This window comes from Dermacentor silvarum, chromosome 1 (genome assembly GCF_013339745.2).
Source record: "Dermacentor silvarum isolate Dsil-2018 chromosome 1, BIME_Dsil_1.4, whole genome shotgun sequence".
Taxonomy (NCBI): domain Eukaryota; kingdom Metazoa; phylum Arthropoda; class Arachnida; order Ixodida; family Ixodidae; genus Dermacentor; species Dermacentor silvarum.
The window spans coordinates 276,394,651-276,422,074 of record NC_051154.1 but is presented as its reverse complement, the minus strand read 5'-3'; the positions used below and the strand labels follow the sequence as shown (position 1 = coordinate 276,422,074).

Genomic DNA, 27,424 nt, shown 5'->3' with positions numbered 1-27,424 from the left:
GGTTCACCTATCGCTGCCACCAGTTATTGAATCTTGCTTCGGTCGAAGGTTCATCCTTGTCGCTGCCACCAGTTATTAGATCTGGTAGGCGTTGGTTGCGGGAGTTGGGGGACGTTGAGGCGGACTTGGGAGAAACAGGAGGGATTTATTTACATTATGTACAGTGATTAAAATACAAAATACTGAACAGTCATAAAGGGATCGACGGCCGGCAGCATCTCGGACGCTGCGGCCCGTGGCAAGAAGAGCTCTCTTCTCTCCTCGATTTGTCGCTCTTTTAACCCCTTCGGTCTCTCGGGGTCTCTCGGGGTGCCGTCATTTTTGGCCAATCGTCGAGCCAGCTCAGGTGTCGTCATTTTCCTCCCCTGGTATTGGCCCGTGCAAGTGCCGTCATATTCGGCCAATGGGGACGCTCCGAGGGCTTCATTGTCCGATGGCTTATTTACCTCCGGCTTTGCCTCCTCGCCTGGAAGCGCTCGGCTGAAGGAGACGGGATGTTGTTGGAACGGCCCTCTAGAGCTGCAAAACCGCATTGCACTCGACCAAGGCTTCCTTCCTGGAACCGTGCCAGCCTCCCGTTCCACTTTTGGGAAGAGTCAAGCAGGGGGAGAGACGTGTGGTGCGTGAGGTAGGAGTCGCCAACCTGTCTGACGGGTCCGGTAACGTGGTTGATGCGCCCCGGCGCACCATAATTGGAACGCGACTGCCTTTGAGGTGGTGGGGAAACTTGATTGATTCCGGGAAAGGGTCCGTATCTAAGACTCCCTTGAAGACCACCAATGTCCGTCGATCGACGCTGAAGCCGGCACCGAACTTGCCACCCGACAGGAAACCGTCGGCGCCGGCGCCGACATAGTGTGATAATGTGTGTACCAGTGTTACTTTTCTTTTTTGCCGGAGTGGGTGGGGGGGGAGGGGTGGGGTGGCGGGGCTTGCTTGGGGCGGTGTGGCAACGGGCCACTGCAACAAGGCACAATTTGCACGATGGAAATCCATAGATATGGCATCCAACGACGGCAGTCCAGAGGATGGTTTTCGCTGCGCAGTACCAGCAAACGTGAGAGTGCAGCTAGTTGTGTGCAAAGAGTGTCGTCGGTCCGTTCTTTCTGCATAGCATAATGAATCCCACAGATATCACGATACGAGTAGGTAGTATTAATGTAAGGGGCCTTGGGTCTAAACGAAAACAGTACCAGCTAAGCAGACTGTTCATGGAAACTGGTCTAGATATTATCGCCGTGCAGGAAACTAAAGTCGAAAGTGAAGAAGGAACGGACCGTATGGTAGATGCGTGTCGGCCACGGTATTATGTGTGTGTATCACATTCTGTTGGTAAAGCTGGTGGGTGCACCCTTTTTATTCGGAGTGCACTGAACATAGTTATTGAAAATGTTGTGTGATGTTAATGGCCGTCAAATAGTGTGCGACTTTGTAAATGGAGCGGTGAAGTGGTGAGCGATATGTGTTTACGCACCTAACAAAGTATGTGAGCGCAAGGTGTTCTTTGAAGGCCTTAAAAGTCAATTGAATTATCAAAGCAACATTTTATTGATGGGAGACTTCAACTGTGTTTGCTATGCTGTGGACCGAGTGCTAAGCCCTACGGTTCACGACGCAAGCGCGCAATTTTTAGCCACGAGTATAAGCGAAGGCAATTTCGTAGATGTGGGTGATGTCATGGGATATGACTCGACTCCTAAGTTCACGCATTTTCAAGGAGCCAGCCATGCACGATTGGATAGGATATACATGACAGCTGACTTGGTTACAATGTGTAGCAGCTATGAGGTCAAATCTGTGTGTTTCAGTGACCACTGTTTAGTTATGTTGGCATGGGGACCTAGAAAACCAAAATTTAACTGGGCGTTGTGGAAGTTAAATTCCAAACTGCTAGATGACGAACTGTTCGTTAAGAAAGTTAACCATAACATTCAGAACCTTTTAGAGAAGGACTGTAAAAGTATTGCGGAAGCATGGGAATGTTTCAAGCAGGAAACGAAGTTAATGGCAATGGAAAGATCATGCACATTACGCCGGGAGGAATAAAGAAAAGAAAAAGAGTTACAATGCCAACTTGACTTCTACCTAACTATGGAAAGTTCTTGCCCAGGTATCTTTGCGAAGGGAATAAAAGAAGTAAAAGTTCAGTTAGAAAGCGTTGATCAAGAAAAGTATCGAGGTGCGGTTATACGTGCGCGCGCAGGAAGATTATGGTGCGGTGAAAATCCGACAAAAAGAGCGCTTTCGGACGAAAAGAGCTACGCTTCACGAAACGAGATAATAGCCATCACATATCGAAACGAAATTGTTCGAGAGAACGAATACATTCAGCGGGCTTTTCATGAGCATTACAGCGAGTTGTTAGGCCCTGAACGAGAGCTTGCGGAAGGATTCGAAAATCACTTTTTGAAGCTTCTTCCAAAGTTGGATGACGATGTATGGCTGAATCTCGAGCAGCCAATTACTGTCGCTGAAATAGAACACGCCATAAATGAGTTAGCGGTAGATAAATCACCAGGCCCTGACGGATTAGGCGCAGCTTTTTATAAGGCTTTTAAAAAGGATATGGCAATAATTTTACATGAGTTAATTAATGAGGCATATGAGAAGCAAGTACTACCACCGTCCTTTCATGAGAGTCGTGTAGTATTAATACCGAAGAGCGACGACCCTCAAACTTTACTTTCGGTGCGGGCATATCGCCCTATTAGCCTTACAAATACGGACTACAAAATATACACAAAAGTTCTCAGAAGGCGACTGCAGTCGGTCATACAGAAGTTAGTAGGACCACATCAGACGTGTGGAATAAAAGGACGGTCAATTATGAGTAACATTCACGTGGCACGAACGGTCCTCGAGTGTTGCGATGCCTTTTCAGAGAAGGTCGCAATACTACAGTTAGATTTGGAAAAGGCCTTCGATAGGGTGGCGCATGCAATCCTTTTTCTTGTACTTGAACATGTGAATGTTGGATCTGTGTTGACAGAAGGTGTTAAAATGTGCTATGATCGAATAGTTTCTAAGATTATAATTAATAAGACATTAACAGAAAGTATACAACTCAAATCATCTGTGAGACAGGGATGTTGTTTGTAGCCGTTGCTTTTTGCATTGTACTTGGAGCCTTTCTGTTTAAAGGTGCTTTCGTGTAGCGATATCGTAGGTTATAGGGTAGGTTCTAGTGAAATAAAGCTACTAGCATACGCAGATGATGTAGCAGTGTTTTGTAGCGATAAAGACAGCGTCACTAAAGTGGTCGACGTGGCAAGAAATTTCTGTAAAATGTCAGGGAGTGTTATTAATTGGGGAATATCAGTAGGACTATTGCACGGGGCTTGGGAAGACATTCCCACTGAAATAGAAAGTGTACATTGGACGTGTTCGCCTATGAGGTACCTCGGTGTACCGCTACAGCATTTCAGGGACACGAAAGACTACTGGAAAGAGCAATGCGCAGAAGTGAAGGAAAAAACTAAAAAGTTTGGTGGAAGGGACCTTTCCATGTTCACGAGAGCAACAGTATGCAACCTCTTTCTTGTCGCTAAGATTTGGTTCGTGCTACAGGCCCTCTGCGCATCTAGAACGAGCATACAAAAAATGCACAGGGAATTTGCCGTCTTTATCTGGGGATCTGTGTGGGAGCGTACGAGCCGTACCAATTTCTTCACCTCAGTTAAGCGCGGTGGCCTTGGCCTAGCTCACTTGTTCTTGAGGCAAGTGGTTTCGCGTTTTCTGTTTTTGCGCGATCAAAAAAATGTTTTTCTGTTAACTGTGTTTCAAGAACATCTGAGTGACGTTTTACCAAATTATATTGTGTCAACTAAACTAGCGAGAACAAATATTATCAAAGGCTTTCTGCGTGCAGTTGTATGGGCTTACCAATGTTTGTGCGCGCGTTTTTCTTTAGAGTATTTGAGTAGTGTTAAGCGCAAAAAGCTATACAAAGATGTTGTTGAGATATGTCTGCCTTTACTAATTATAGGACCAAATTTTGTATAGAAAGTGGAGCAAATGTGTTCAAAAGGGTAAAGCGGATGCCCGTGCGCTCGTCAGCCAAGTCCTTTTTCTTTCAACTTCACAGTGAAACGTTACCGGTTAAGCCATGGCTCAAAGAGAAAGGCCTGTTTGTAGCATGGTCAGTAAACTGTTTAAGATGCAGAAAACCAGAAACAATAGAACACATTTTTCTGGACTGCTCCGATGCAGTGTTCTTGTGGGACGTTCTTAAACGTACATTAAAAAAGGAACTACCGGTGACGCCGTATGGAATCCGCTTTCTCCCTACATCTAATGATAATGGAGTGCCTCATGATATGTTCATGTTATTGTGTCTTCATAGTCTATGGAAGACTCGAATGGCGGTACGCCATGAGCATATTAGAATCCAATCTGCAAGGGAAAACTTTATAGAGAGCATGCTCCTAATGCGAGAGATGTACAAGGCAAGAAACGAGGACAATGAATGGATTTCAGTATTAGATGAACTGGCATCTATGAAGTGCTTTTAAATACCTAGCGTCAGCCTAAGTGTGGCAGGTGCTTTTAAATTTCTTTACATTGTTTTTCTTGATATCTGTAAATGTGTTGCAAACCGGCAATAAAGAAAAAAAAATGTCGTGGCCGAGCGGTTAAGGCGATGGACTAGAAATCCATTGGGGTCTCCCCGCACATGTTCAAATCATGTCGACTGCGTAAATACTTTTTTACAAGCAACGTGACATAAGTTTACCATTTTTGTGGTGGAAGGCCATTCAGGGCACACGTAATTAAAGCGTTCTGTAAGTGATGTCCGATAATTTTCAAAGGTTTGGCACACGGTTAACCGCAATGCAAGTAACCAAAAGAAAAGGAAGTTGACCTAATTTGTACTGAGTACTACGAGGCTATGTGCGTAGGTATTAGCGGCAGTCGTGGCTGAGCGGTTAAGGCGATGGACTAGAAATCCATTCGCGTCTCCCCGAACAGGTTCAAATCCTGTCGACTGCGTAAATACTTTTTTTACAAGCAACGTGACATAAGTTTACCATTTTTGTAGGGGAAGGTCATTCGGGGCACACGTAATTAAAGCGCTCTGTAAGTGATGTCCGATAATGTTCAAAGGTTTTGCACACGGTTAACCGCAACGCAAGCAAGCAAAATAAAAGGAAGTTGACCTAATTTGTACATAGTACTACGACGCTATATGCGCGCAGGTATTAGCGGCAGTCGTGGCTGAGCGGTTAAGGCGATGGACTAGAAATCCATTTGGGTCTCCCCGCACAGGTTCAAATCCTGTCGACTGCGTAAATACTTTTTTTACAAGCAACGTGACATAAGTTTACCATTTTTGTAGGGGAAGGCCATTCGGGGCACACGTAATTACAGCGCTCTGTAAGTGATGTCCGATAATTTTGAAAGGTTCGGCACACGTTTAACCGCAACGCAAGTAAGCAAAATAAAAGGAAGTTGATCTAATTTTTACTGAGTACTTACGAGGCTATGTGCGCAGGTATTAGCGTCAGTCGTGGCCGAGCGGTTAAGGCGATGGACTAGAAATCCATTGGGGTCTCCCCGCACAGGTTCAAATCCTGTCGACTGCGTAAATACTTTTTTTACAAGCAACGTGACATAAGTTCACCATTTTTGTAGGGGAAGGCCATTCAGGGCACACGTAATTACAGCGTTCTGTAAGTGATGTCCGATAATTTTCAAATGTTTGGAACACGGTTAACCGCAACGCAAGTAAGCAAAAGAAAAGGAAGTTGACCTAATTTGTATTGAGTACTACGAGGCTATGTGCGCAGGTATTAGCGGCAGTCGTGGCCGAGCTTCGGCATAACCTGAAAAAGGCAGAAACAAACCTTCGCCAGCAACTGCAATTTTTCATCAGCATGGAAAGTGTCCAGCCTGGTGTGTATGTTAACGAAATAAAGGAAGTGAAAACCGAACTTGAAAGGATAGATTCTGAGAAGTACAAAGCGGCCGTTGTGCAATCAAGGTCTGAGAAGCTGTGGGCGGGAGAAGCGCCAACAAAACGAGCCCTCTCAGACGAGAAAAGGTACGCGTGTCGGAAGGAAATCCGCCAGCTTGCTAAAGGCGGTGATATCACGTCCGACCAAAACGACATCAAGCAAGGGATCGCCGATCACTTCAAAGCCTTCTTGAGTCAACCACGTGAACCTAAAGATGGCTACCAGATGGAATTCCTTTCATTGATGCCAAGACTAGATGAAGAAGTTAAGACACGGCTTGAACATCCCATTACCCTGAGTGAGATAGAGTGCGCAATAGACGAGTTGGCCCCCGGTAAAGCACCTGGGCCTGATGGCTTAGGGTCCACTTTCTATAAAACTTTTAAGTCTGCGCTGGCTCATGTCCTCCAACTAGTTTTAGCGAAGCGTACGACCGGAAAAGATTACCCTTGTCTTTCACAACATCGCATATCGTATTAATCCCGAAGAGTGATGATGAAAATAAACGTTTGTTGCCTGGCTCATATCGCCCGATAACTCTAGTCAACGTTGACTATAAAATATTCACGAAAGTTTTATCAAAACGACTGCAAAGTGTCATCAAAACACTGGTAGGGCCTCACCAGACTTGTGGCATTAAAGGCCGCAGTATTACCACAAATGTACACGTTGCTCGAAGTGTGCTAGAGTGTTGCGATGCGATTGGCGATTACGTCGCGATGATGCAGATCGATTTGGCAAAGGCCTTCGACCTCGTCTCGCACAAGGCTCTACTATGCATACTCGAACACACGAATGTTGGCAGTGTGATAACGGAAGGTGTCATGATAGCGTACAAAAACTGCTCAACGCGAATTATTGTTAATGGGGAGCTCACCGATAGCTTTCGTGTGCTCTCTTCGGTGCGTCAAGGATGCCCGCTTTCGCCCCTTCTGTTTGCTGCTTATCTCGAGCCACTCTGTTTGGCCATTAAGAACAACGAACGCATAGCAGGCTATCGACTACAGGCAGCACATGTAAAATTATTGGCATATGCCGACGACATCGCGATTTTCTGCACAGATAAAGCCAGCATTAAAGCGGCAACTGCTGTAGTCGAAAAATTTTGCGATTCAGCTGGAGCCCAGATAAACTGGGATAAAAGCTATGGCTTCTGGCATGGGAGTTGGGAAGACACACCGGAGACCTTTTCTCGATTGAATTGGTCAAGGTTACCTACACAGTACTTGGGGGTGCCCCTCGGAAGTTACCGTGAGCCTGAACCGTACTGGCTCGACCAAGTTTCGAGAGCAAAGGAAAAGGCTGACGGTTGGAGAGGAAAGCAACTGTCAATGTTTTCTAGAGCCACTGTTTGTAACCTTTTTTTAGTTTCTAAGATACGGTATGTCATGAATGTGTTGTGTGCTGCGCGGGTAAGCGTACAAAATATTCACCGCATTTTCGCTACTTTCATTTGGGCTTCTACCTGGGAGAGGACGAGTCGAACAAATTTGTTTCTCCCGGTCAAGAAAGGTGGGCTTGGTCTAGTTCACTTGTTTTTGAGACAAATTGTGTCACGCTTTGTGTTTCTGCGGGATCAAAATGATCTCTTTCTTCGGACACTAATACAAGTACGGCTGGGTAGACTTCTTCCGGGATTTGTTGTTTCGTCGGCTCAGAACATGCCGGGAACCTTGACTGGGTACCTGCGTGAAGTGGTGCTGGCGTATAGCATGTTGAATGTGCGTTTTTCGCAGCAGTATCTGCCCACCGTTACAAAGAAAAAATTGTACAGAGATCTAGTGGACACGATGCTACCTGTACCTTTGTACCGTTCGCCACACCGTGGAGGCCCCGGACAGGACGTTTTAAAAAGAGCCAAGAAAATGCCAGTACGGCCATCAACTAAGTATTTCTTTTTCAAATTACATACAAACACACTTCCCGTTAAGACCTGGCTTCATAGCAAGGGTATTTTCATCCCCTGGACAACCGACTGCTTTTTATGTAAAAAACCAGAAACAATAGAACATGTTTTCCTAGATTGCTGGGACCCGATCTTTCACTGGGACGTTCTGCAGAGAACGCTGAAGAAACAGTTACCTCTGGACCCGTATGGAATACGCTTCTTGCCAGTAGATACCTCAGAGGAAGTACCGTATGACCTTATTATGGTCCTGGGCCTCCACGCGATGTGGAAAACTCGCATGCAATTTGAACATGCAGACATCGTTGTGATACCGGTGCGAGAACACTTCATTGAGAGTGTTTACGTGAGAGACGCGTACAAAGTACTACCTGATCCACCACAATGGATGTCTGTACTCGATGAACTGGTGTCACTGAAAAGATTTTAGTACTGTGCTAGCCGAAGTGTGGCTGGCACGTTTTGTCATTTGTAACCCTTGATTTTGTACGTCGAAGACGGCAATAAAGAAAAAAAAAGTCGTGGCCGAGCGGTTAAGGCGATGGACTAGAAATCCATTCGCGTCTCCCCGCACAGGTTCAAATCCTGTCGACTGCGTAAATACTTTTTTTACAAGCAACGTGACATAAGTTTACCATTTTTGTAGGGGAAGGCCATTCAGGGCACACGTAATTACAGCGTTCTGTAAGTGATGTCCGATAATTTTCAAAGGTTTGGCACACTGTTAACCGCAACGCAAGTAAGCAAAAGAAAAGGAAGTTGACCTAATTTGTACTGAGTACTACGAGGCTATGTGCGCAGGTATTAGCGGCAGTCGTGGCCAAGCAGTTAAGGCGATGGACTAGAAATCCATTGGGGTCTCCCCGCACAGGTTCAAATCCTGTCGACTGCGTAAATACTTTTTTACAAGCAACGTGACATAAGTTATCATTTTTGTAGGGGAAGGCCATTCAGGGCACACGTAATTACAGCATTCTGTAAGTGATGTCCGATAATTTTCAAAGGTTTGGCACATGGTTAACCGCAACGCAAGTAAGCAAAAGAAAAGGAAGTTGACCTAAATTATACTGAGTACTACGAGGCTATGTGCGCAGGTATTAGCGGCAGTCGTGGCCGAGCGATTCTACTTCCGGCCACCGAGCGTGACGGAAGTGAAATCATGTGCTCCAACGGAGCGGTATCAGCGGCCCAGCTTGGCCGCGGAAACAGGTTTACTGGCTCAAGTGATCAGGACTACGAATTTATTTTGCCGCGGCTACCAACAGGTCGAATTGTGTTAAATACGCTGTTTTTGCACGCCGACGTCAGAGGAAGGCCCTACAAGGTCGAGGATTTTCGCGACGCACTGGTGGGATTGGCACTGCTCCCCGAGGTTATCGCCTTGGGGGCGTACCAAATGAACCACATTTGGGCTATCACGTTCAAGAGTGCCGAAGGAATTAAGAAGCTGCTCTCCACCTGTGAAATGAAAGTGAAAGAACGTCGGTGCGTTGTTATTGATCCCGGTGACCAGGACGTGAGGATGAAGATCCACTGGATTCTGTACAATGTGCAGGATGAAGACGTGCGAACAGCCCTTGCACCGTACGGCACCGTGACGGAAGTCGCCAAGGAACGTTCGCGCGTTCAGGGAGTCATGGACAAAGGTTCGTCAACGCGTTCTGTGTCCTTGAAGTTGAAGCCGGGTGTTACAGTTGAGGACCTGCTGCACCAGCTACGCATTGCTGGAGAGCAGGCCCTTGTTGTTGTTCCTGGAAGAGCCCCACTTTGCCTTAGGTGCCATACCTCAGGACACATTCGACGGGAATATAAAGTACCCCGTTGCAGTCAGTGTCGCCGCTTCGGCCACGATGAGTCGCAGTGCGTCAAAACGTACGCAAATGTCACAGGGCCCATGAGAAGAGAGGACCATTCCGAACTTGTCATGGATGCGGATGAAGCCGAGGAGGCAGCGAGAACAGCAGAAAAGAACGTGCCGTCGCCAGCTTCTACGCCTAACGTTATTAGTGGAGGCGGGGCAACGACACAGACCGAGGACAAGACCGCTGTGCCTCTTCAGGCGGTTGAAGACCTGAATGTTGATGCTGCGGAAGGAAAAGGAAGCCAAAGTGCTTCTACTGAAGGTGTAAAACCAATAGAGGACGAAGAAGGCATGGACGTCGTCCAACCAAGCCTTAGCAGTGCGGCAGCAAAGAGGACTCACGACAAGGCCTGCGTCGAAGAGTCTCAAGGTCCTCCTACAAGCATCGATGAACCACCTTCCAAATCGGCAGGACAGCGCCGGCCGACGTTTCGTCCTAAACCCAACATCCCGCCGGACAAAAGGCCGGCGACGACTACACCGACGTAGAAGTCATGGCTCTCTTCTGGCTTGGCAAAGGACGGGAGGAGACGCACGAAGGAGCTATCAAGTGCAGCTCGCTGACACTGCGTGCTGCGGAGGGCCCGCCCATCTCTTGGGTGTGCTCGAGAACTCTTGAAAGGACACAATTGCTGTACTACTCTTTTCGATGTTTTGCGGCTGAAGGTGAGCACGAAGCGGTTCCGTCCTTTTAATTTGTCGCGCACATGGCGGTCAAAACAAAAGCAGCACTTAGATTTGCCACGATTAATGTAAGGGGACTGGCAGCGAGGCGACGTCAGTACCAATTAAGTCGCTTGCTGCTCGAGAACGATGTGGACGTAGTGGCAGTGCAGGAGACAAAGGTGGCTAGTGAAGATCAGACGAACCGCATGGTTGAGCCCTTTAGAAGCCGGTACAATGTATGTGTGTGTCATTCTGTTGGTACATCGGGAGGATGTGCCATTTTAATCCGGAATTCTTTAGGTGTTATTGAAGAATGTGTTACAGTTTGCAACACAGGGCGTTTCGTCATGTGTGATTTTTCCTATCTTGAAGCACAGTGGCGCGTAGTGAGTGTGTATGCGCCAAATAAGGAAATTGAGCGCAAGGCTTTCTTTGAAATGTTGCAGCCCTATCTGAAGTCTCAGAGGTATGTTATCCTTATGGGCGACTTTAACTGTGTTTGCCTGCCCGAGGACAGAGTTATAAATGCGACCATTAGAAACCAAAGCTCGTTACTTCTGAGTGCAATTGTCCAACAGTACAACTTGGAAGACGTTGGGAGTGCACTGTCAGAAGGAGCCCGTCCGCAATTCACGCATTTCCAACGAGCAAGTCATGCAAGACTGGACAGAACTTATGTGTCAGCTTGCGTGGTCCCAATGTGCAATGACTACCTGGTTAAAAACGTTGCGTTCAGCGATAATTGCATGGTAATGTTTACACTGGGAACGAAGACCAAAAGGTCGAAGTTCAACTGGAATCTTTGGAAATTCAATGTAAAGCTTCTGGAGGATGAAATTTTTGTGCGTACAGTAAAAGAAAAAATGGACTGTTTGCAAACGGATGAGCACGGAGACATTATTGCAAACTGGGAACATTTTAAAGAGGAAATAAAAATGAGCGCAATAGAAAGAGCGAGTGTGCTACGCCAAAGGGAGAAGGCAGACCAAAAAGAACTTCATAGCCGCTTAAATTTGCTTCTCAGTTTGGAAAGTGCGCAGCCGGGCCAGTTTGCAAAAGAAATAAGAGAAACAAAAAATAAATTAGAACTGATGGACAAAGAAAAATACAAAGGAGCAGTCATACGAGCACGTACAGAACGGTTGTGGTTGGGCGAGATGCCGACAAAACGGTCCCTCTGTGACGAAAAGCGATATGCAGTCAACAACGAGATAAAAGGGATAGAATACAAGGGCGAAATTGCTCATGATTCTAACGCTATTCAGAGAGCGTTTGTTCATTACTACGAAGGACTACTGGGTCACGAGCCAAACGTACAAGAGGGCCTTGCGGCGGAATTTTTGGCACTGATGCCTATCTTAGATGATGAAGTCAAGCTTGGGCTCGAGGAGCCGATTAGTGCAGCGGAAGTGGAGCGTGCAATAGACGAGTTAAGCTCTGGCAAATCACCTGGACCGGATGGGCTGGGCGCAGGTTTTTACAAAGCGTTCAAAGGAGACATAGTGTATATTCTACACAACGTAATTCAAGCAACGTACGAAAAACAGATAATGCCTCCGTCTTTTCGAAGAACTCACATCGTCTTGGTTCCGAAGAGTGACGACCCAGTAAAGAGATTGTCAGTCAAAGCTTATCGGCCCATAAGTCTCACGAATGTGGACTATAAGATTTTCATGAAGGTTCTAGGCAGAAGGTTGCAGAATGTAATAAAAGCTATCGTCGGCCCACACCAAACGTGCGGGATTAAAGGACGCACGATACAGACAAATATTCATGTAGCACGGAGCATATTGGAATGCTGCGATGCATTTGATAAACGCGTAGCGATGTTGCAACTAGACATGGAAAAGGCCTTTGACCGAGTCAACCACCATATCCTGTTTTCTATCCTTGAACACGTGAATGTTGGCCGAGTGCTCTTGGAAGGTGTCAAAATGGCATATGCTGGTTGTACGGCAAACATCATTGTTAATAAGCAAATGAGTGAAAGTATCGCTGTTCGTTCTTCAGTGAGACAAGGGTGCCCGTTGTCTCCATTGTTGTTTGCACTGTATCTGGAATCTTTTTGCCTGAAAGTTATGTCAAACGAAAAAGTGCGAGGCTTCACGATGTTGTCCACCGAAGTTAAAGTTCTATCGTATGCGGATGATATCGCTATTTTCTGTGAAGATAAAGTCAGTATAGCTGAAGCGGTGAAAGACGCGGCTAGGTTTTGCAAAGCCTCCGGAAGCGTGATAAACTGGGAAAAGTGCTTTGGCTTCTGGCACGGCAATTGGGATTACGCACCTGTTATGTTCGAGAGTGTTCAGTGGACAACGTCACCTGGTCAAATACTTGGGAGTGCCGCTAGACCACTATCGAGAGCCTGCAAAATATTGTGAAACGGAAATTGAGCGCACGTGAGAAAGTACGCAGAAATGGGGTGGCCGTGATCACTCAATTTTTGCGCGGGCCACAGTATGCAACCTTTTTCTGGTGGCAAAGGTGTGGTACGTGCTTCAGGCGCTTTGCATGTCACGGACCAGCGTCCAGAGATTGCATCGAGTCTTCGCAGTGTTCATTTGGGGGTCGAGTTGGGAGAGGACAAGTAGCACAAATCTCTTTCTATCTGCGGGAAAAGGGGGCCTAGGTTTGGCTCATTTGTTTATCAGGCAACTCGTGGCCAGATTTCTGTTCCTCCGAGACCAAAAAGACGCGTTCTTGCGGACGGTAATGCAAATTTGTTTCAAAGAAGCTCTGCCTGAATATGTTGTATCATCCAGCCCTGTGGAACACGTGCGGGTGCGCGGCTTTCTTTGGGAAGTTATGCGCGCATTTCAGTGTTTGAAAGTTCGTTTTTCTGCGCAGTATCTTGCTGATGTTAGAAGGAAACAGCTTTATAAAGATCTCATTGACACTATGTTGCCTGTACCTGTGTACCGTTCCATATACTGTGTCGGCTCGGAAAAAAATGTCCTGAAGAGAGTTAAGAAAATGTCGGTGCGGCCCTCGATGAAAACATTCTTTCAGCTGCACGCTGGCACACTGCCCGTGAAGCCATGGCTTCAAGAAAAAGAAATATTTGTCCTTGGTCCATAAACTGCCTAATCTGCCGAAAACCGGAGACAATAGACCACATGTTTCTTCACTGCACAGACTCTGTATTTCACTGGGACGTGTTGCAACGAACTTTAAAAAAGCCGCTACCGATATCGCCTTACGGTATACGATTTCTACCGGTAGATGGCGTAGACGAAGTACCCTGGGACAAGTTTATGCTTACCAGCCTACACAGTATATGGAAAAACCGAATGGCATTCAGACATGCAGATGAGACTGTTCTCTCCATACGTGAGTACTTTGTAGAGAGCATATCTTATATAAGAGATGTGTTTAAGGCCCAAAAGGAACAACCAGAGTGGCTCCGAATAATGGATGACCTTGTTCAGCTGAAACGCTTTTAATCATTTGGTGTGAGCAGGGCAGATCACTGCTCGCATCTTTTACGTGTAAAGTGATGTGTGTGTGTTACTTTGTGTTTTGTACCAAGATGGTAATAAAGAAAAAAGAAAAGCAGTCGTGGCCGAGCGGTTAAGGCGATGGACTAGAAATCCATTCGCGTCTCCCCGCACAGGTTCAAATCCTGTCGACTGCGTAAATACTTTTTTTTACAAGCAACGTGACATAAGTTTGCCATTTTTGTAGGGGAAGGCCATTCGGGGCACACGTAATTACAGCGCTCTGTAAGTGATGTCCGATAATGTTCAAAGGTTTTGCACACGGTTAACCGCAACGCAAGTAAGCAAAAGAAAAGGAAGTTGACCTAATTTGTACATAGTACTACGAGGCTATATGTGCGCAGGTATTAGCGGCAGTCGTCGCCGAGCGGTTAAGGCGATGGACTAGAAATCCATTGGGGTCTCCCCGCTGTTGTGCCATAGTACGTGCCAACCCGGTCATCGCCCCCCCCCCCGTTCCTCGGGGTCCTGTCGACTAGTCGCCAAGGGGACGCGACGACACAATGCGACACGAGTGACGTCAGCAACCGCCCATCTGGGCCCTGTCGACGAGGAGTAGCCGCCAAGGGGATTTAAGGAGGAACCGGCCCATTGTTAAGCCAGAGAGTCTCCACCAGCCGCCCAGTCGGTCTGATGCGCTCTTACAGCTACATGTACGCTATTGCCCACTATCTGTAAATATTGTATAAAACTTTTCGTTTCTTCTTCGTCTGCTGAAAGAGTCCGTCTATCGTCCTCCACCCCGAAGTCACAACAGTGGATGGCAAGCTGTGGGATTCGAAGCCGGATTAACGCCCGCTACACCGCTCAACGGCAGCCACGAGATCGACCGGCGTCAGCTACTTTGGAGGGGTGAGTGCCCGACGTTTACCTTTCGCATCGCCAGACCTCTGTCACACACGTAAATGCTCAGGACATTTGGTCAAGTATTCTGAAAGGGTTGTAGTGGTTTTGTCTTAGTTCGCTTCAGGCCTCGCATAAATTTCTGGCTTCGGAAGCAAAGCTAATTTAGAGGCAAAACCGGAGACGAGCCGTCAGATCACGATGGAGAAGCTCAGGATACAGGACCTTCTTGATGTTTGTCACGAGATGGGCATTTCTGTTGCCGCGGCAAAGCGAAAGAAAGCCATTCTTGACGTTATGAGGGCACAAGAGGTAACTGAGGAGGAAGTCGAAGAAGTTTGGGGAGAAATTCTTCAGAAGAGAAGCGAGAAAAATGTTCGCGACGAGGCAGAAGCGAAAAAAATTCGCGACGAGGCAGAGGCGAAAAAAATTCGCGAAGAGCGAGATTATGCTCTTAAAATGAGAGAACTGGAAGTAGAGCAAAGTCGAATCAGCTCGGCGCGTTCAAGTCCCCTTTCGGGTGGAGACGATACGCCTTAACTGAGAATACAGGACCTGATGCTACCGTACAGGATAGGCGGGGATATCGCACTTTTTCTCGTGAATATCGAACGTACGTGTGAAAAGATAGGGCTGGACGAAAGCCTTTGGTCTCAAAAACTTCTTTGAGTTGTCCCAGGAGAGGCTGCGGAGGTTCTCGCACGCTTGTCTTAAGAAGACTACGAGAATTACGGGAAGGTAAAAGCCGCGCTTCTTCGCAAATACCGCCTCTCAGCCGAGGCATTTCGACAGCGGTTTAGACAGGCAAAAAGGGGCAGCGAGTCGCACACTGAGTTCGCTTATGAGTTAAAATCTAACTTAAAGGAGTGGCTCAAAAGTGCAGAAGTGTATGGCAATCACGACAAGGTGCTTGAATGCATAGCACTGGAGCAGTTTTACCGAGTTCTTCCAGAAGAAGTTAGACTCTGGCTGCAGGACAGGCTCCCAGAGGTAGACCTAGAGAAGGCAGCGCAGCTCGCGGAGGAATATTACACGCGCCGAAACTTCCAAGGAAAACCTGTTCAGGAAGATAGGCCAGAAAAAAAGGACTATTATTTAAAGCGGTTTTCCTCTCGCAACCCACTGTTGCCGAGTAAGAAATCATCTACGAGTGACGAGTTTAGCAAAGGAGTATCGACTAGGGCTGAAGTAGAAGGTTCACTGCTTAGTCCCGCATCCTTTTGCTGGGAGCAGCTTAGTAGGGTTGACCGAGAGACACTTATCGCGGCACAGAAAAGTGAACCTTCGCTAACTGTTCTGCAGGCTAATGTGAATGAAGGCGTGGCCCGAAAGAACATCTCGTTCTACACTAGGTCAGGTCTCAAGTACCGGAAATATCAGGATTCCAAGGGTCGAACATACAACCAACTACTCGTGCCAGAAATGTACCGACCACAGCTTTTAGAGTTAGCGCGTGGGAATGCTTGGGCGGGTCACCTAGGTATCAAAAAGACAAAGGCTAGGTTAGCGCAAGATTTCTATTGGCCAGGATGCTGGAAAGAGGTTGAAACACTTGTTCGGTCATGCGACGCATGTCAGCGAGTTGGCAAATCCAACGACAAGTGGAAGGCCCCAATGAAATTGGTGCCCATTATTACAGAACCGTTCCGGAAGTTTGTAATAGATGTGGTGGGACCCCTCCCGGAATCCCGTTCAGGTTGCCGATATATTTTGACCATACTGTGCGTGGGAACAAAATTTCCTGAGGCAATCCCACTTAAAGAGCTTAACTCCCCGTGTATTGTTGATGCACTATTGTCCACATTCGCCCGTGTTGGCTTCCCGGCGGAGATTCAAAGTGACAATGGGAGCGTGTTTACTAGCTGCTTGACAACAACGTTCTTTGAACGCTGCGGAATAAAGATAAGTCATAGCTCTATTTATCATCCCCAGTCGAATCCTGTTGAGCGGATGCATTCCGTGCTTAAGCGGGTATTGAGAGCACTTTGTTTTGAGCACGACGAAGACTGGGAGGCTTGCATCCCGGCAGCACTGTTCGCAATAAGGTCCGCGCCACATGAGAGCACTGGGTTTAGCCCCGCCGAGCTAGTTTACGGGCGTAACCTAAGGTCACCATTGAGCCTGCTGAAAGACGCTTGGGAGGGTTATCAAGGGGACCCACGTGAGGTAAGTTATGTGTTGGACCTGCTGGAAAGGCTGTCAAAAACCAAAGAGCTCGTTGAGGAAAATATTAAGGCTGCACAGAGCTCAGCAAAGACTTATTACGATAAGTCATCGCGACAACGCACGTTCCACATTGGCGACGAGGTAATGTTGCTAAGACAGTGCAAGAAGAACAAAATGGATGTTCAATGGGAAGGGCCTGCTAAAGTGGTATCGAGGCTTTCCGACACGAACTACGAGGTGAAACTCGGCAGAAAGCAAAACAAGATTTATCATAGCAATCTAATGAAACCGTACTTTCATCGTCAGGCAGTGGTAAACTTAACCTTAAATGCGCCGGAAGAGGAACCGAGTGATTTCCTGTGTTTTCCTCAGGGAGACGACGCAGCTGCTAACGAGTTGGTGGAGCTAATCGCTGAAGAACAGCGCCTCTCGGAGAGCCAACGAGACGACTTGAGGGAAATTGTTCGGGACTTCGAACCAGTATTTTCCGACCGACCAGGGAAAACAACTCTAATCGAGCACGATATTCAGTTGTCGAGCGAACAGCCGGTCCGCAGCAAGCCGTACCGCGTCTCGCCACGGCAAAAGGAAATCATGGAAGCAGAGATCCGCCGCATGTGCGAACTGGGTGTCATTGTACCCGGAGAAAGTGATTACACTTCCCCACTTATCCTGGTTGACGTTACAGGTAAAGAACCAAGACCTTGCGTGGATTATCGCCGGTTAAATTCGGTAACCCTAGACCAGGCGTATCCAATACCGAACATCGAAGAAAGAGTCGAGACGGTGGCAAATTCCATGTATATCTCCACTTTAGATTTAGTGCGAGGGTATTGGCAAGTCCCACTGACCGAACGTGCGTCTCGATATGCCGCATTCATCTCGCCTTTGGGAACATTCCGTCCTGTGATGCTGAGCTTCGGCCTAAAGAATGCTCCTTATTGCTTTTCAAGCCTAATGGATCGAGTGTTGTACGGGTTGGGAGATTTCGCCCTTCCTTACTTGGACGACGTGGCGATTTTCTCCAACACCTGGGAGGAGCATGTTAATCATTTGCGCACAGTCCTAGGTCGACTGCGCGACGCGGGTCTCACTGTCAGAGCCCGGAAGTGCCATTTGGGGTGTGCTAGCGTGAGCTACCTGGGTCATGTCGTGGGGCGCGGCCAGCGTAGACCCTCCGAGCTAAAAGTTGCTGCCGTTTTGGAATACCGGCGTCCAACTACAAAGTCGGAAGTAAGGGCGTTTTTGGGACTGGCGGGGTATTATCAGCACTACGTGAAAGATTACTCGAATCTCGCTAGCCCTTTGACAGATTGTCTCCGCAAATCAGAGCCAACGATCATTTCGTGGGATGAGAAGAAAGAGAAGGCTTTCGAGAGCCTGAAACAAGCTCTGGGAGAAAGACCTGTGCTTATGGCCCCTAATTTCTCTAAGGGCTTTATTATACAATGTGATGCGAGTGACCGCGGCCTAGGAGCCATACTTTGCCAGGAGGATGCCGATGGGCACGAGCGGCCCGTTTTATATTTGAGCCGGAAGCTTAGCGTCAGAGAGGAGGCGTATAGTACGTCCGAAAAGGAGTGCGCTTGTCTGGTATGGGCTGTCGATAAGCTCGCTTGTTATGTCTCGGGGTCACCATTTATTGTTGAGACGGATCATTGCCCTTTGACCTGGTTACACACCATGTCACCAAGAAATGGCCGTCTACTCAGGTGGAGCTTGTCACTTCAGCACCATAATTTCTCTGTTCGCTACAAGAAAGGGAAGCTGCATACAAACGCTGACGGACTTAGCAGAGCCTTTTAGGCTGCAGCCTGTGCTTATTCGAGAGCTTACCTTAGAAGTTAAAAGATTTAATTCTACGTTTTCATGTATACTATTGTCTATTCAGTTATTTTAGCACATTGAAGTTGATTGGTAATCCCTTACGACAAAATATCGTGTGAAGGGTATCGTAATGTTAGTGTCACCGATTAAAATGAGCCTCCTGATCGTTCGAGAACCTACCGCTGCCACTAGAATGGGCTATCATTGCAGACCAAGTAACACAGAGTTCGCTCAGAGGTAGACGGGGCAAAAGAGAAACTTTCTTCGATCACCTCAGCTGTGCATGGCGTGCCCTGATGACTGTTGGGAATCGCTTTGCAATCGATTCTTTAGCTGTTTATTCTCTTTGGATGTGTCTTCTTTGAAATCACTATTTGTAGAGGTCTGTATCCCGGGCTCTTTCTCGGGTGCGTGTCTCGTGCTTAGTACAATAACCCTAGTGGGTGCTGTTGAGAGCACAGAGGGAGTTAGAGCGTTGGCTTTCATAGAGTTTGGTCTGGCGTTGTGGAGAGCATTGGGAAGGTGCTCACTTTCGCCGAGATGGTTGGCGTTGATTTTCGGTCATTCCGTGAGCTTTCTCAGATCCAGGCAAAGGAAGGACCAGCGGAGGAAATGGCGCCAAAGCGTTTCCCTTAGCCCGTCAAGGACGTCACTCAATCAGCACATCGCATACGTCGAGCCGCGTCGAACAGCTCGACTTCTCGATGTATTATTTGGCGGCGGGGGTGCTGTTGTGCCATAGTACGTGCCAACCCGGTCATCGCCCCCCCGTTCCTCGGGGTCCTGTCGACTAGTCGCCAAGGGGACGCGACGACACAATGCGACACGAGTGACGTCAGCAACCGCCCGTCTGGGCCCTGTCGACGAGGAGTAGCCGCCAAGGGGATTTAAGGAGGAACCGGCCCATTGTTAAGCCAGAGAGTCGCCACCAGCCGCCCAGTCGGTCTGATGCGCTCTTACAGCTACATGTACGCTATTGCCCACTATCTGTAAATATTGTATAAAACTTTTCATTTCTTCTTCGTCTGCTGAAAGAGTCCGTCTATCGTCCTCCACCCCGAAGTCACAACACCGCACAGGTTCAAATCCTGTCGACTGCGTAAATACTTTTTTTACAAGCAACGTGACATAAGTTTACCATTTTTGTAGGGGAAGGCCATTCGGGGCACACGTAATTACAGCGCTCTGTAAGTGATGTCCGATAATTTTGAAAGGTTCGGCACACGTTTAACCGCAACGCAAGTAAGCAAAAGAAAAGGAAGTTGATCTAATTTGTACTGAGTACTTACGAGGCTATGTGCGCAGGTATTAGCGGCAGTCGTGGCCGAGCGGTGCTCGTCCACTTCCGGACACCGTCGGGTACGGACGTGGTTGACATGAGGTCCGTCAGCATCGGAGCGGCTTCAGCGGCCGAACAGGGCCGCGGTACCAGGACAAGTATGAACGAGGATTCGGAGTATCTGGTGCTGCTGCCACAATTACCAACTGGGCGAGTTGTTTTGATCACTTTGTTTTTACACGCAGACATGCGGCTAGACCGTATCGCGTGGAACATTTCCGGGACATGCTGGCAAGTTTGAAGTTGCTGCCCGACGTAGTTTCCCTAGGGGCGTATCAAATGAGTCACGTATGGGCAGTAACATTCAAGAACGGTGAAGCTGTGAAGCAAATGCTATGTGCAAGAGAGGTCAAGATCAAAGAGCGGCGTTGCATAGTTATCGATCCTGGGAAACAAGCAGTGCGTCTAAAGGTACATTGGATGCTTCACAACCTTCCGGATGAGGATGCGTGCGAAGCCTTGGCACCCTTCGGCACTGTCAAGGACATTACTCGAGAACGGTGGCGTGTTCAAGGACTGCGAGAGAAAGGTTCGTCAACACGGCTTGTCAATTTAGTGTTGCGGAAGGGACTGACAGTGGAAGACGTGCCACATTTGTTGCGTGTCGCGGGGGAACAGGTCTTGGTAGTAGCACCAGGCAGATCACCGCTTTGCCTTCGGTGCAGGAACACCGGACACATCCGTCGGGATTGCCGCGTTCCCCGTTGCGCACTCTGCCGTCGCTATGGGCATGACGAGTCGAAGTGTGTGAAAACATACGCGAGCGTGACAGGGCCAACAGCAAAAGAGGAAATGGTTGAGCTTCTAATGGATGAAGCCGAAGTTGCTGAAGTGTCTCCTGGTGATGCGGATCAGACGAAGGTACCGGTGACGCCCTCTGAGCAAGAGCTACGGGGACCAGAGGAGGAAAAATCGCCCGGGACAAATGAGCCTGGAGATGAAGTGAAACAGAGCGCAAAAAACGACCCAAACATGGTTGACAACGTAGATATAGAACCATCAAGCACCGATACGACTTCCAGCGACGAAGCGTATGCTGAGGAAATGGAAGTAGCTGGCGTAAGCGGGTCCGTCGTGAAAAGAACTCGCGACCAAACCGACCGCGAGGACGGCGATTTAGGAGACCCTACAAGCGAGGAACCGCCTGCAAAATCGGTGGTTACGCGTCGGCCGACCTTTCGACCGAAACCAATTATCCCGCCGGATAGACAACCGGCGGCTACAAAGCTCAAGTAGGACGTGAACACGTGCCTGCCAAGGCGCACGGGCGGAGAACCACGCACCATGGCTACAAATTCGAGAAAGGCCGTGTGCTACGCATCCAAGGTACGCGTGAAGACGGTTTTTGGAAATTGTGGGAATCTGTGTATACTGACATGCATGCATCTGTTGGGCGTTATGCACGTTGGGTGTAGGCGCGGAATGCGCAATATGTGGCCAGTTTGTTTTTAATCGACAATGGCAGTGAATCTGGTGAGAGGACTGCGAGTGGCCACGATTAATGTACGTGGCCTTGCCGCAAGACGTCGGCAATATCAGGTCAGTCGCCTCCTTGCTGAAAATGAACTGGATCTTGTTGCAGTACAAGAAACAAAGGTTGAAAGCGAAGAACAAACTGATCGCATGGTAGCCACTTTTAGGATGTATTATAATGCTTGTGTGTGCCATGCTGTGGGGACGTCCGGGGGCTGTGTACTTTTGATACGAAAGAGTTTGGGTATCACTGAGCAAGCGCTCACTGTAAGTGAAACTGGTCGTCTTATCGTTTTTGATTTTTCTTTCAGTGGTTTTCAGTGGAGACTTATTTGTGTGTATGCGCCCAATGAGATGCATGAAAGAAATGTGTTTTTCGCCGAAGTTGAACAGTATCTAAGTTGTGATAGCGATAGGCATATCATATTTTTGGGGGACTTCAAGTGCGTCTGTTATGCTCAAGATCGCGCTAAGCGAACCGCAGTGCGGGACAAAAGTGCTCTGTTTTTGAACACCCTAGTTCAGGAACACAACTTAGAAGATGTTGGCCGTGTCTTAATCGGTAGAACACAACTGCAATATACGCATTGTCAGCGCGGCAGTCAGGCGAGATTGGATAGAGCGTATGTTTCGCTTGACCTTGTACCAATGTGTAACGGCTATGTTGTACAGCCGGTCTCTTTCAGCGATCATAGTATGGTGTTTTTTACCATTGGCACCCGAGCAAAACAGTCACGTTTCAACTGGCAGCTTTGGAAATTTAATAAAAACCTTCTTGAAGATGAATGCTTTGTTACCAGAGTAAAAGAAGGAATAGCAAAAATATTAAACGACCAGCCAAGGGAAAATGCGGAAGCATGGGAAGAGCTAAATATTAAAGTTAAAATGATCGCGATTGAAAGGGGATGTGTTAGGCGCCACAATGAAAAAATTAAGGAAACGGAGCTCCAACGACAGCTCGAGTTCTTGCTTGATATGGAGAGTGCCGAACCTGGAAAGTTTACAGGTGATATTAGCACCGTTAAAAACGAATTGGAAGCTATTGACATTAGAAAATATAAGGCTGCTGTGATTCGGGCGCGAGCAGAGAGGCTATGGGTTGATGAGAGGCCAAACAAACGCGCCCTGGCCGATGAAAAGAGGTATGCTATGAAGAATGAAATTCAACAAATCAGGTATGATGACAAGATCACATCGGACTAGAAATCCATTCTCGTCTCCCCGCACAGGTTCAAATCCTGTCGACTGCGTAAATACTTTTTTTTACAAGCAACGTGACATAAGTTTACCATTTTTGTAGGGGAAGGCCATTCGGGGCACACGTAATTACAGCGCTCAGTAAGTGATGTCCGATAATTTTGAAAGGTTCGGCACACGTTTAACCGCAACGCAAGTAAGCCAAAGAAAAGGAAGTTGATCTAATTTGTACTGAGTACTTACGAGGCTATGTGCGCAGGTATTAGCGGCAGTCGCGGCCGAGCGGTTAAGGCGATGGACTAGAAATCCATTGGGGTCTCCCCGCACAGGTTCAAATCCTGTCGACTGCGTAAATACTTTTTTTACAAGCAACGTGACATAAGTTTACCATTTTTGTAGGGGAAGGCCATTCAGGGCACACGTAATTACAGCGTTTTGTAAGTGATGTCCGATAATTTTCAAAGGTTTGGCACACGGTCAACCGCAACGCAAGTAAGCAAAAGAAAAGGAAGTTGACCTAATTTGTACTGAGTACTACGAGGCTATGTGCGCAGGTATTAGCGGCAGTCGTGGCCGAGCGGTTAAGGCGATGGACTAGAAATCCATTGGGGTCTCCCCGCACAGGTTCAAATCCTGTCGACTGCGTAAATACTTTTTTTTACAAGCAACGTGACATATGTTTACCATTTTTGTAGGGGAAGGCCATTCGGGGCACACGTAATTACAGCGCTGTGTAAGTGATGTCCGATAATTTTGAAAGGTTCGGCACACGTTTAACCGCAACGCAAGTAAGCAAAAGAAATCGAAGTTGATCTAATTTGTACTGAGTACTTACGAGGCTATGTGCGCAGGTATTAGCGGCAGTCGTGGCCGAGCGGTTAAGGCGATGGACTAGAAATCCATTGGGGTCTCCCCGCACAGGTTCAAATCCTGTCGACTGCGTAAATACTTTTTTTACAAGCAACGTGACATAAGTTCACCATTTTTGTAGGGGAAGGCCATTCAGGGCACACGTAATTACAGCGTTCTGTAAGTGATGTCCGATAATTTTCAAAGGTTTGGCACACGGTTAACCGGAACGCAAGTTAGCAAAAGAAAAGGAAGTTGACCTAATTTGTATTGAGTACTACGAGGCTATGTGCGCAGGTATTAGCGGCAGTCGTGGCCGAGCGGTTAAGGCGATGGACTAGAAATCCATTGGGGTCTCCCCGCACAGGTTCAAATCCTGTCGACTGCGTAAATACTTTTTTTACAAGCAACGTGACATAAGTTCACCATTTTTGTAGGGGAAGGCCATTCAGGGCACACGTAATTACAGCGTTCTGTAAGTGATGTCCGATAATTTTCAAAGGTTTGGCACACGGTTAACCGGAATGCAAGTTAGCAAAAGAAAAGGAAGTTGACCTAATTTGTATTGAGTACTACGAGGCTATGTGCGCAGGTATTAGCGGCAGTCGTGGCCGAGCGGTTAAGGCGATGGACTAGAAATCCATTGGGGTCTCCCCGCACAGGTTCAAATCCTGTCGACTGCGTAAATACTTTTTTTACAAGCAACGTGACATAAGTTCACCATTTTTGTAGGGGAAGGCCATTCAGGGCACACGTAATTACAGCGTTCTGTAAGTGATGTCCGATAATTTTCAAAGGTTTGGCACACGGTTAACCGGAACGCAAGTTAGCAAAAGAAAAGGAAGTTGACCTAATTTGTATTGAGTACTACGAGGCTATGTGCGCAGGTATTAGCGGCAGTCGTGGCCGAGCGGTTGGATTTCCACTTCCGGCCGTCGAAGCGAACGGACGTGCGATGACGGGCTCCGCAGGAGCGGCTACAGCGGCTACTTCCAGCCGCGGAAACAGGAATTTTCCACAGGAAGGAGACTACGAGATGATTTTGCCGAATTTGCCAACAGGTCGTTTTGTTATTAATACAGTTTTTCTTCACGGGGACGTTCAAGCGCGACCTTACCGAGTAGAGGACTTTCGCGACGCACTGGCTGAGTTGACGCTGCTTCCTGAGGTTATCGCCTTAGGGGCGTATCGAATGAGCCATGTGTGGGCCGTAACTTTCAAGAGTGCTGAAGCCGTCAAGAAGATACTCGCTGCAAGTGAACTGAAGGTCAAAGCCCGACGCTGCGTCGTCATTGATCCTGGAAATCAAGATGTAAGAATGAAAGTTCACTGGCTACTACACAACATTCCAGACGACGACGTGCGCGTGGCTTTCCTGCCTTATGGAAGAGTAACGGAAATCAGCAGAGAACGGTGGCGTGTTCACGGAATTGCTGACAAGGGGTCCACCACCCGGTTGGTGTCCCTGCGACTCAAAGCCGGCGTCAAGCTTGAAGACCTACCACACCAGGTGAACGTCGCAGGCGAACAAGCTTTGGTTGTCGTATCGGGTCGTGCACCAATGTGCCTTCGCTGTCATACGACGGGGCACATCCGCCGCGACTGCAGAGTTCCAAAATGCAGCGCATGCCGAAGATTCGGACATGAAGAAGGACATTGCCCTAAGACATACGCCAGCGTCACAGGGCCTTCGAGTGCTTCGGAACCATCCGAGCTCCTCATGGACGAAACCGACGCCGAGGAAGCTACCAAGCCTTCAGGTGACGCCGCAACCGGAAAAATGGAAACATTGTCAGCCAGCAAATCTAAGCTGGAGGAAAGGCGTGAACCACCTGCGGGCGAGCCTCAAGACCAAGGTCCGGCAGTCGTAAAAGCTGCCACATCAAAAGACACCTGCCCACCTACCAGCGAGGATACAAAGGTGGCGGAAAACCAAGAGACTTCTATGGAAGTCGTCGAAAGCGCCAGTGGACAGCCCATCAAGCGGCCATTAGAGGAAAGCGTCGAGGAAAAGGTGGACAAAAGAGGTGAAGGGACAGAACCACCGTTCAAGGAAATGACCACAGGCGGACCTCAATGAAACCACGGCCGAATATTTCGGCCGAGCGACGGTCGGCGGACAAACCGCCGCCTTGACGCTGAGTCTCCGCATGGGACTGTGTGGGTGGTCTTCGGGGAGTTTTCGGGGACTATGGTCGGACTGAGTGCAAGTGTTGTGAAGCCTTGCGGATTGAAGAGGCCCATGGCGTACATTGCACCACATAAGAGGAGTGATTGCAAGGTCTGCTGTAAGTCTTCCACAATGCTTACTGCTTCACATTGTAAACGGGTAATCCCATGCGATCAACCCGCACCTTATTAAATATGGCGTTAAAATCAGGAACAGAGCTGCGCATAGCGACAATAAATGTGAGAGGTCTGGCGTCTCGGAGACGTCAGTACCAGCTTAGCCGCCTGATGTTAGAAAATGAACTGGACGTCATAGCAGTTCAGGAGACAAAGATAGAAACGCAAGAACAGAGCGATCGCATGGTGTTACCCTTCCGAAATCGATACAATGTATGCATAAGCCATGCAGTGGGCTTGTCGGCAGGTTGTGCTCTTTTTCTTCGAAATTCTATCGGGATCGTTGAAGATTCACTAAGTGTTTGTCAAAGTGGTCGATACATTGTTTGTGATTTTACCTTTGCCGGAAAAAATTGGAGGGTGATTAACACGTATGCACCAAACAGGGAACGTGACCGGAGATCGTTTTTTGAGGAAATGGAAAAGTACCTGCTTTGCGATAAACTAGTGGTATTACTTGGCGATTTCAATTGTGTTTGTGCACCAGAAGATAGAGCAATAAACAACCCATCCGAGATAAAAGTGCAATATTTTTGAGCGCCATAGTACAAGAACACAAATTAGATGACGTAGCTTCTTTGTTTTCGGATAATAACATTCCACAGTTCACACATTTTCAAGGAAATAGCCACGCGAGACTCGATAGAGCTTACATATCGACTGCTCTTGTGCCCTTGTGCATCAATTACACGGTGAATCATGTTTCTTTCAGTGACCACAGTTTAGTGTCTTTCTCGCTTGGTGCAGAAAAAAGAAAAAGTAGATTTAATTGGCAGCTCTGGAAACTTAATGACAATCTATTGGATGATAAACCTTTCGTGGACTACGTGAAGGAAAACCTGAATGAGTTACTAGAAGAAGAGCACCAGTGTATTATTGGTAGATGGAGCTTTTCAAAGAAAAGATAAAGATTAAAGCAATAGAACGAGCTTCTGAACTTAAGCACGTCAAACTAAAACAAGAAAAAGAACTGCAAGCACAATTGGACTTCTTGATAAGCCAAGAAAGCGTTGCCCCCGGCCTGCGCAGCAAATAAATTCGAGACACCAAGCGACAGCTTGAGCTTATCACATCGAAAATTATAAAGGTGCAGTAATACGGGCCCGTACGGAGCGTTTGTGGATGGGCGAAACACCACCAAACGCGCCCTTAGCGACGAAAAAAGATACGCGACAAAAAACGAAATCACAGAAATAAAGTACCGAGGCGTAGTAACAGATAAGAAAAGTGAAATAGAAAATGCTTTTGTAGAACACTTTCGGAATTTGTTTGGCCAAAAGAAAGAAATTAATGAGGGTTTTGAAAATGCTTTCTACCGCTAATGCCACAACTGGATAAGGACGCTACATCATTCCTAGAAGCATCAATTACAATAAAGGAAATCGAAAAGGCAATCGATGATCTAAGCCCCGGAAAGTCTCCCGGTCCCGATGGACTGGGTTCAGCTTTTTATAAGAAATTCAAAAGTAGCATGGCGGAAGTACTGCATGCAGTGATACG

The 27,424-nt window shown here is 47.6% G+C and overlaps 1 protein-coding gene and 11 non-coding genes across 12 annotated transcripts; all 12 read left to right on the top strand.

Annotated features, from left to right (window-relative positions):
- The first annotated feature begins 4,907 nt into the window (after positions 1 to 4,907).
- Positions 4,908 to 4,989, top strand: Trnas-aga (transfer RNA serine (anticodon AGA)). The gene has a single exon. It is a non-coding gene; the product is annotated as a tRNA-Ser (tRNA).
- Positions 4,990 to 5,204: 215 nt separating this feature from the next.
- On the top strand, positions 5,205 to 5,286 carry Trnas-aga (transfer RNA serine (anticodon AGA)). Its single transcript has one exon. It is a non-coding gene; the product is annotated as a tRNA-Ser (tRNA).
- Positions 5,287 to 5,500: 214 nt separating this feature from the next.
- On the top strand, positions 5,501 to 5,582 carry Trnas-aga (transfer RNA serine (anticodon AGA)). The gene has a single exon. It is a non-coding gene; the product is annotated as a tRNA-Ser (tRNA).
- Positions 5,583 to 8,375: 2,793 nt separating this feature from the next.
- Positions 8,376 to 8,457, top strand: Trnas-aga (transfer RNA serine (anticodon AGA)). Its single transcript has one exon. It is a non-coding gene; the product is annotated as a tRNA-Ser (tRNA).
- Positions 8,458 to 8,670: 213 nt separating this feature from the next.
- Positions 8,671 to 8,752, top strand: Trnas-aga (transfer RNA serine (anticodon AGA)). The gene has a single exon. It is a non-coding gene; the product is annotated as a tRNA-Ser (tRNA).
- Positions 8,753 to 13,939: 5,187 nt separating this feature from the next.
- On the top strand, positions 13,940 to 14,021 carry Trnas-aga (transfer RNA serine (anticodon AGA)). The gene has a single exon. It is a non-coding gene; the product is annotated as a tRNA-Ser (tRNA).
- An 8,976-nt stretch (positions 14,022 to 22,997) lies between these two features.
- Trnas-aga (transfer RNA serine (anticodon AGA)) lies at positions 22,998 to 23,079 on the top strand. The gene has a single exon. It is a non-coding gene; the product is annotated as a tRNA-Ser (tRNA).
- Positions 23,080 to 23,292: 213 nt separating this feature from the next.
- On the top strand, positions 23,293 to 23,374 carry Trnas-aga (transfer RNA serine (anticodon AGA)). Its single transcript has one exon. It is a non-coding gene; the product is annotated as a tRNA-Ser (tRNA).
- Positions 23,375 to 23,589: 215 nt separating this feature from the next.
- Trnas-aga (transfer RNA serine (anticodon AGA)) lies at positions 23,590 to 23,671 on the top strand. Its single transcript has one exon. It is a non-coding gene; the product is annotated as a tRNA-Ser (tRNA).
- A 213-nt stretch (positions 23,672 to 23,884) lies between these two features.
- Trnas-aga (transfer RNA serine (anticodon AGA)) lies at positions 23,885 to 23,966 on the top strand. Its single transcript has one exon. It is a non-coding gene; the product is annotated as a tRNA-Ser (tRNA).
- A 213-nt stretch (positions 23,967 to 24,179) lies between these two features.
- Positions 24,180 to 24,261, top strand: Trnas-aga (transfer RNA serine (anticodon AGA)). The gene has a single exon. It is a non-coding gene; the product is annotated as a tRNA-Ser (tRNA).
- A 272-nt stretch (positions 24,262 to 24,533) lies between these two features.
- On the top strand, positions 24,534 to 25,658 carry LOC119440631 (uncharacterized). The gene has a single exon (XM_037705528.1). It carries the CDS (start codon positions 24,534 to 24,536, stop codon positions 25,656 to 25,658), a length of 1,125 nt encoding a protein of 374 aa, XP_037561456.1.
- The last annotated feature ends 1,766 nt before the right edge of the window (positions 25,659 to 27,424 follow it).

Excerpts from the sequence above, each read along its gene's own strand:
- LOC119440631 (XM_037705528.1), top strand. The coding sequence starts at position 24,534 with ATGACGGGCTCCGCAGGAGCGGCTACAGCGGCTACTTCCAGCCGCGGA.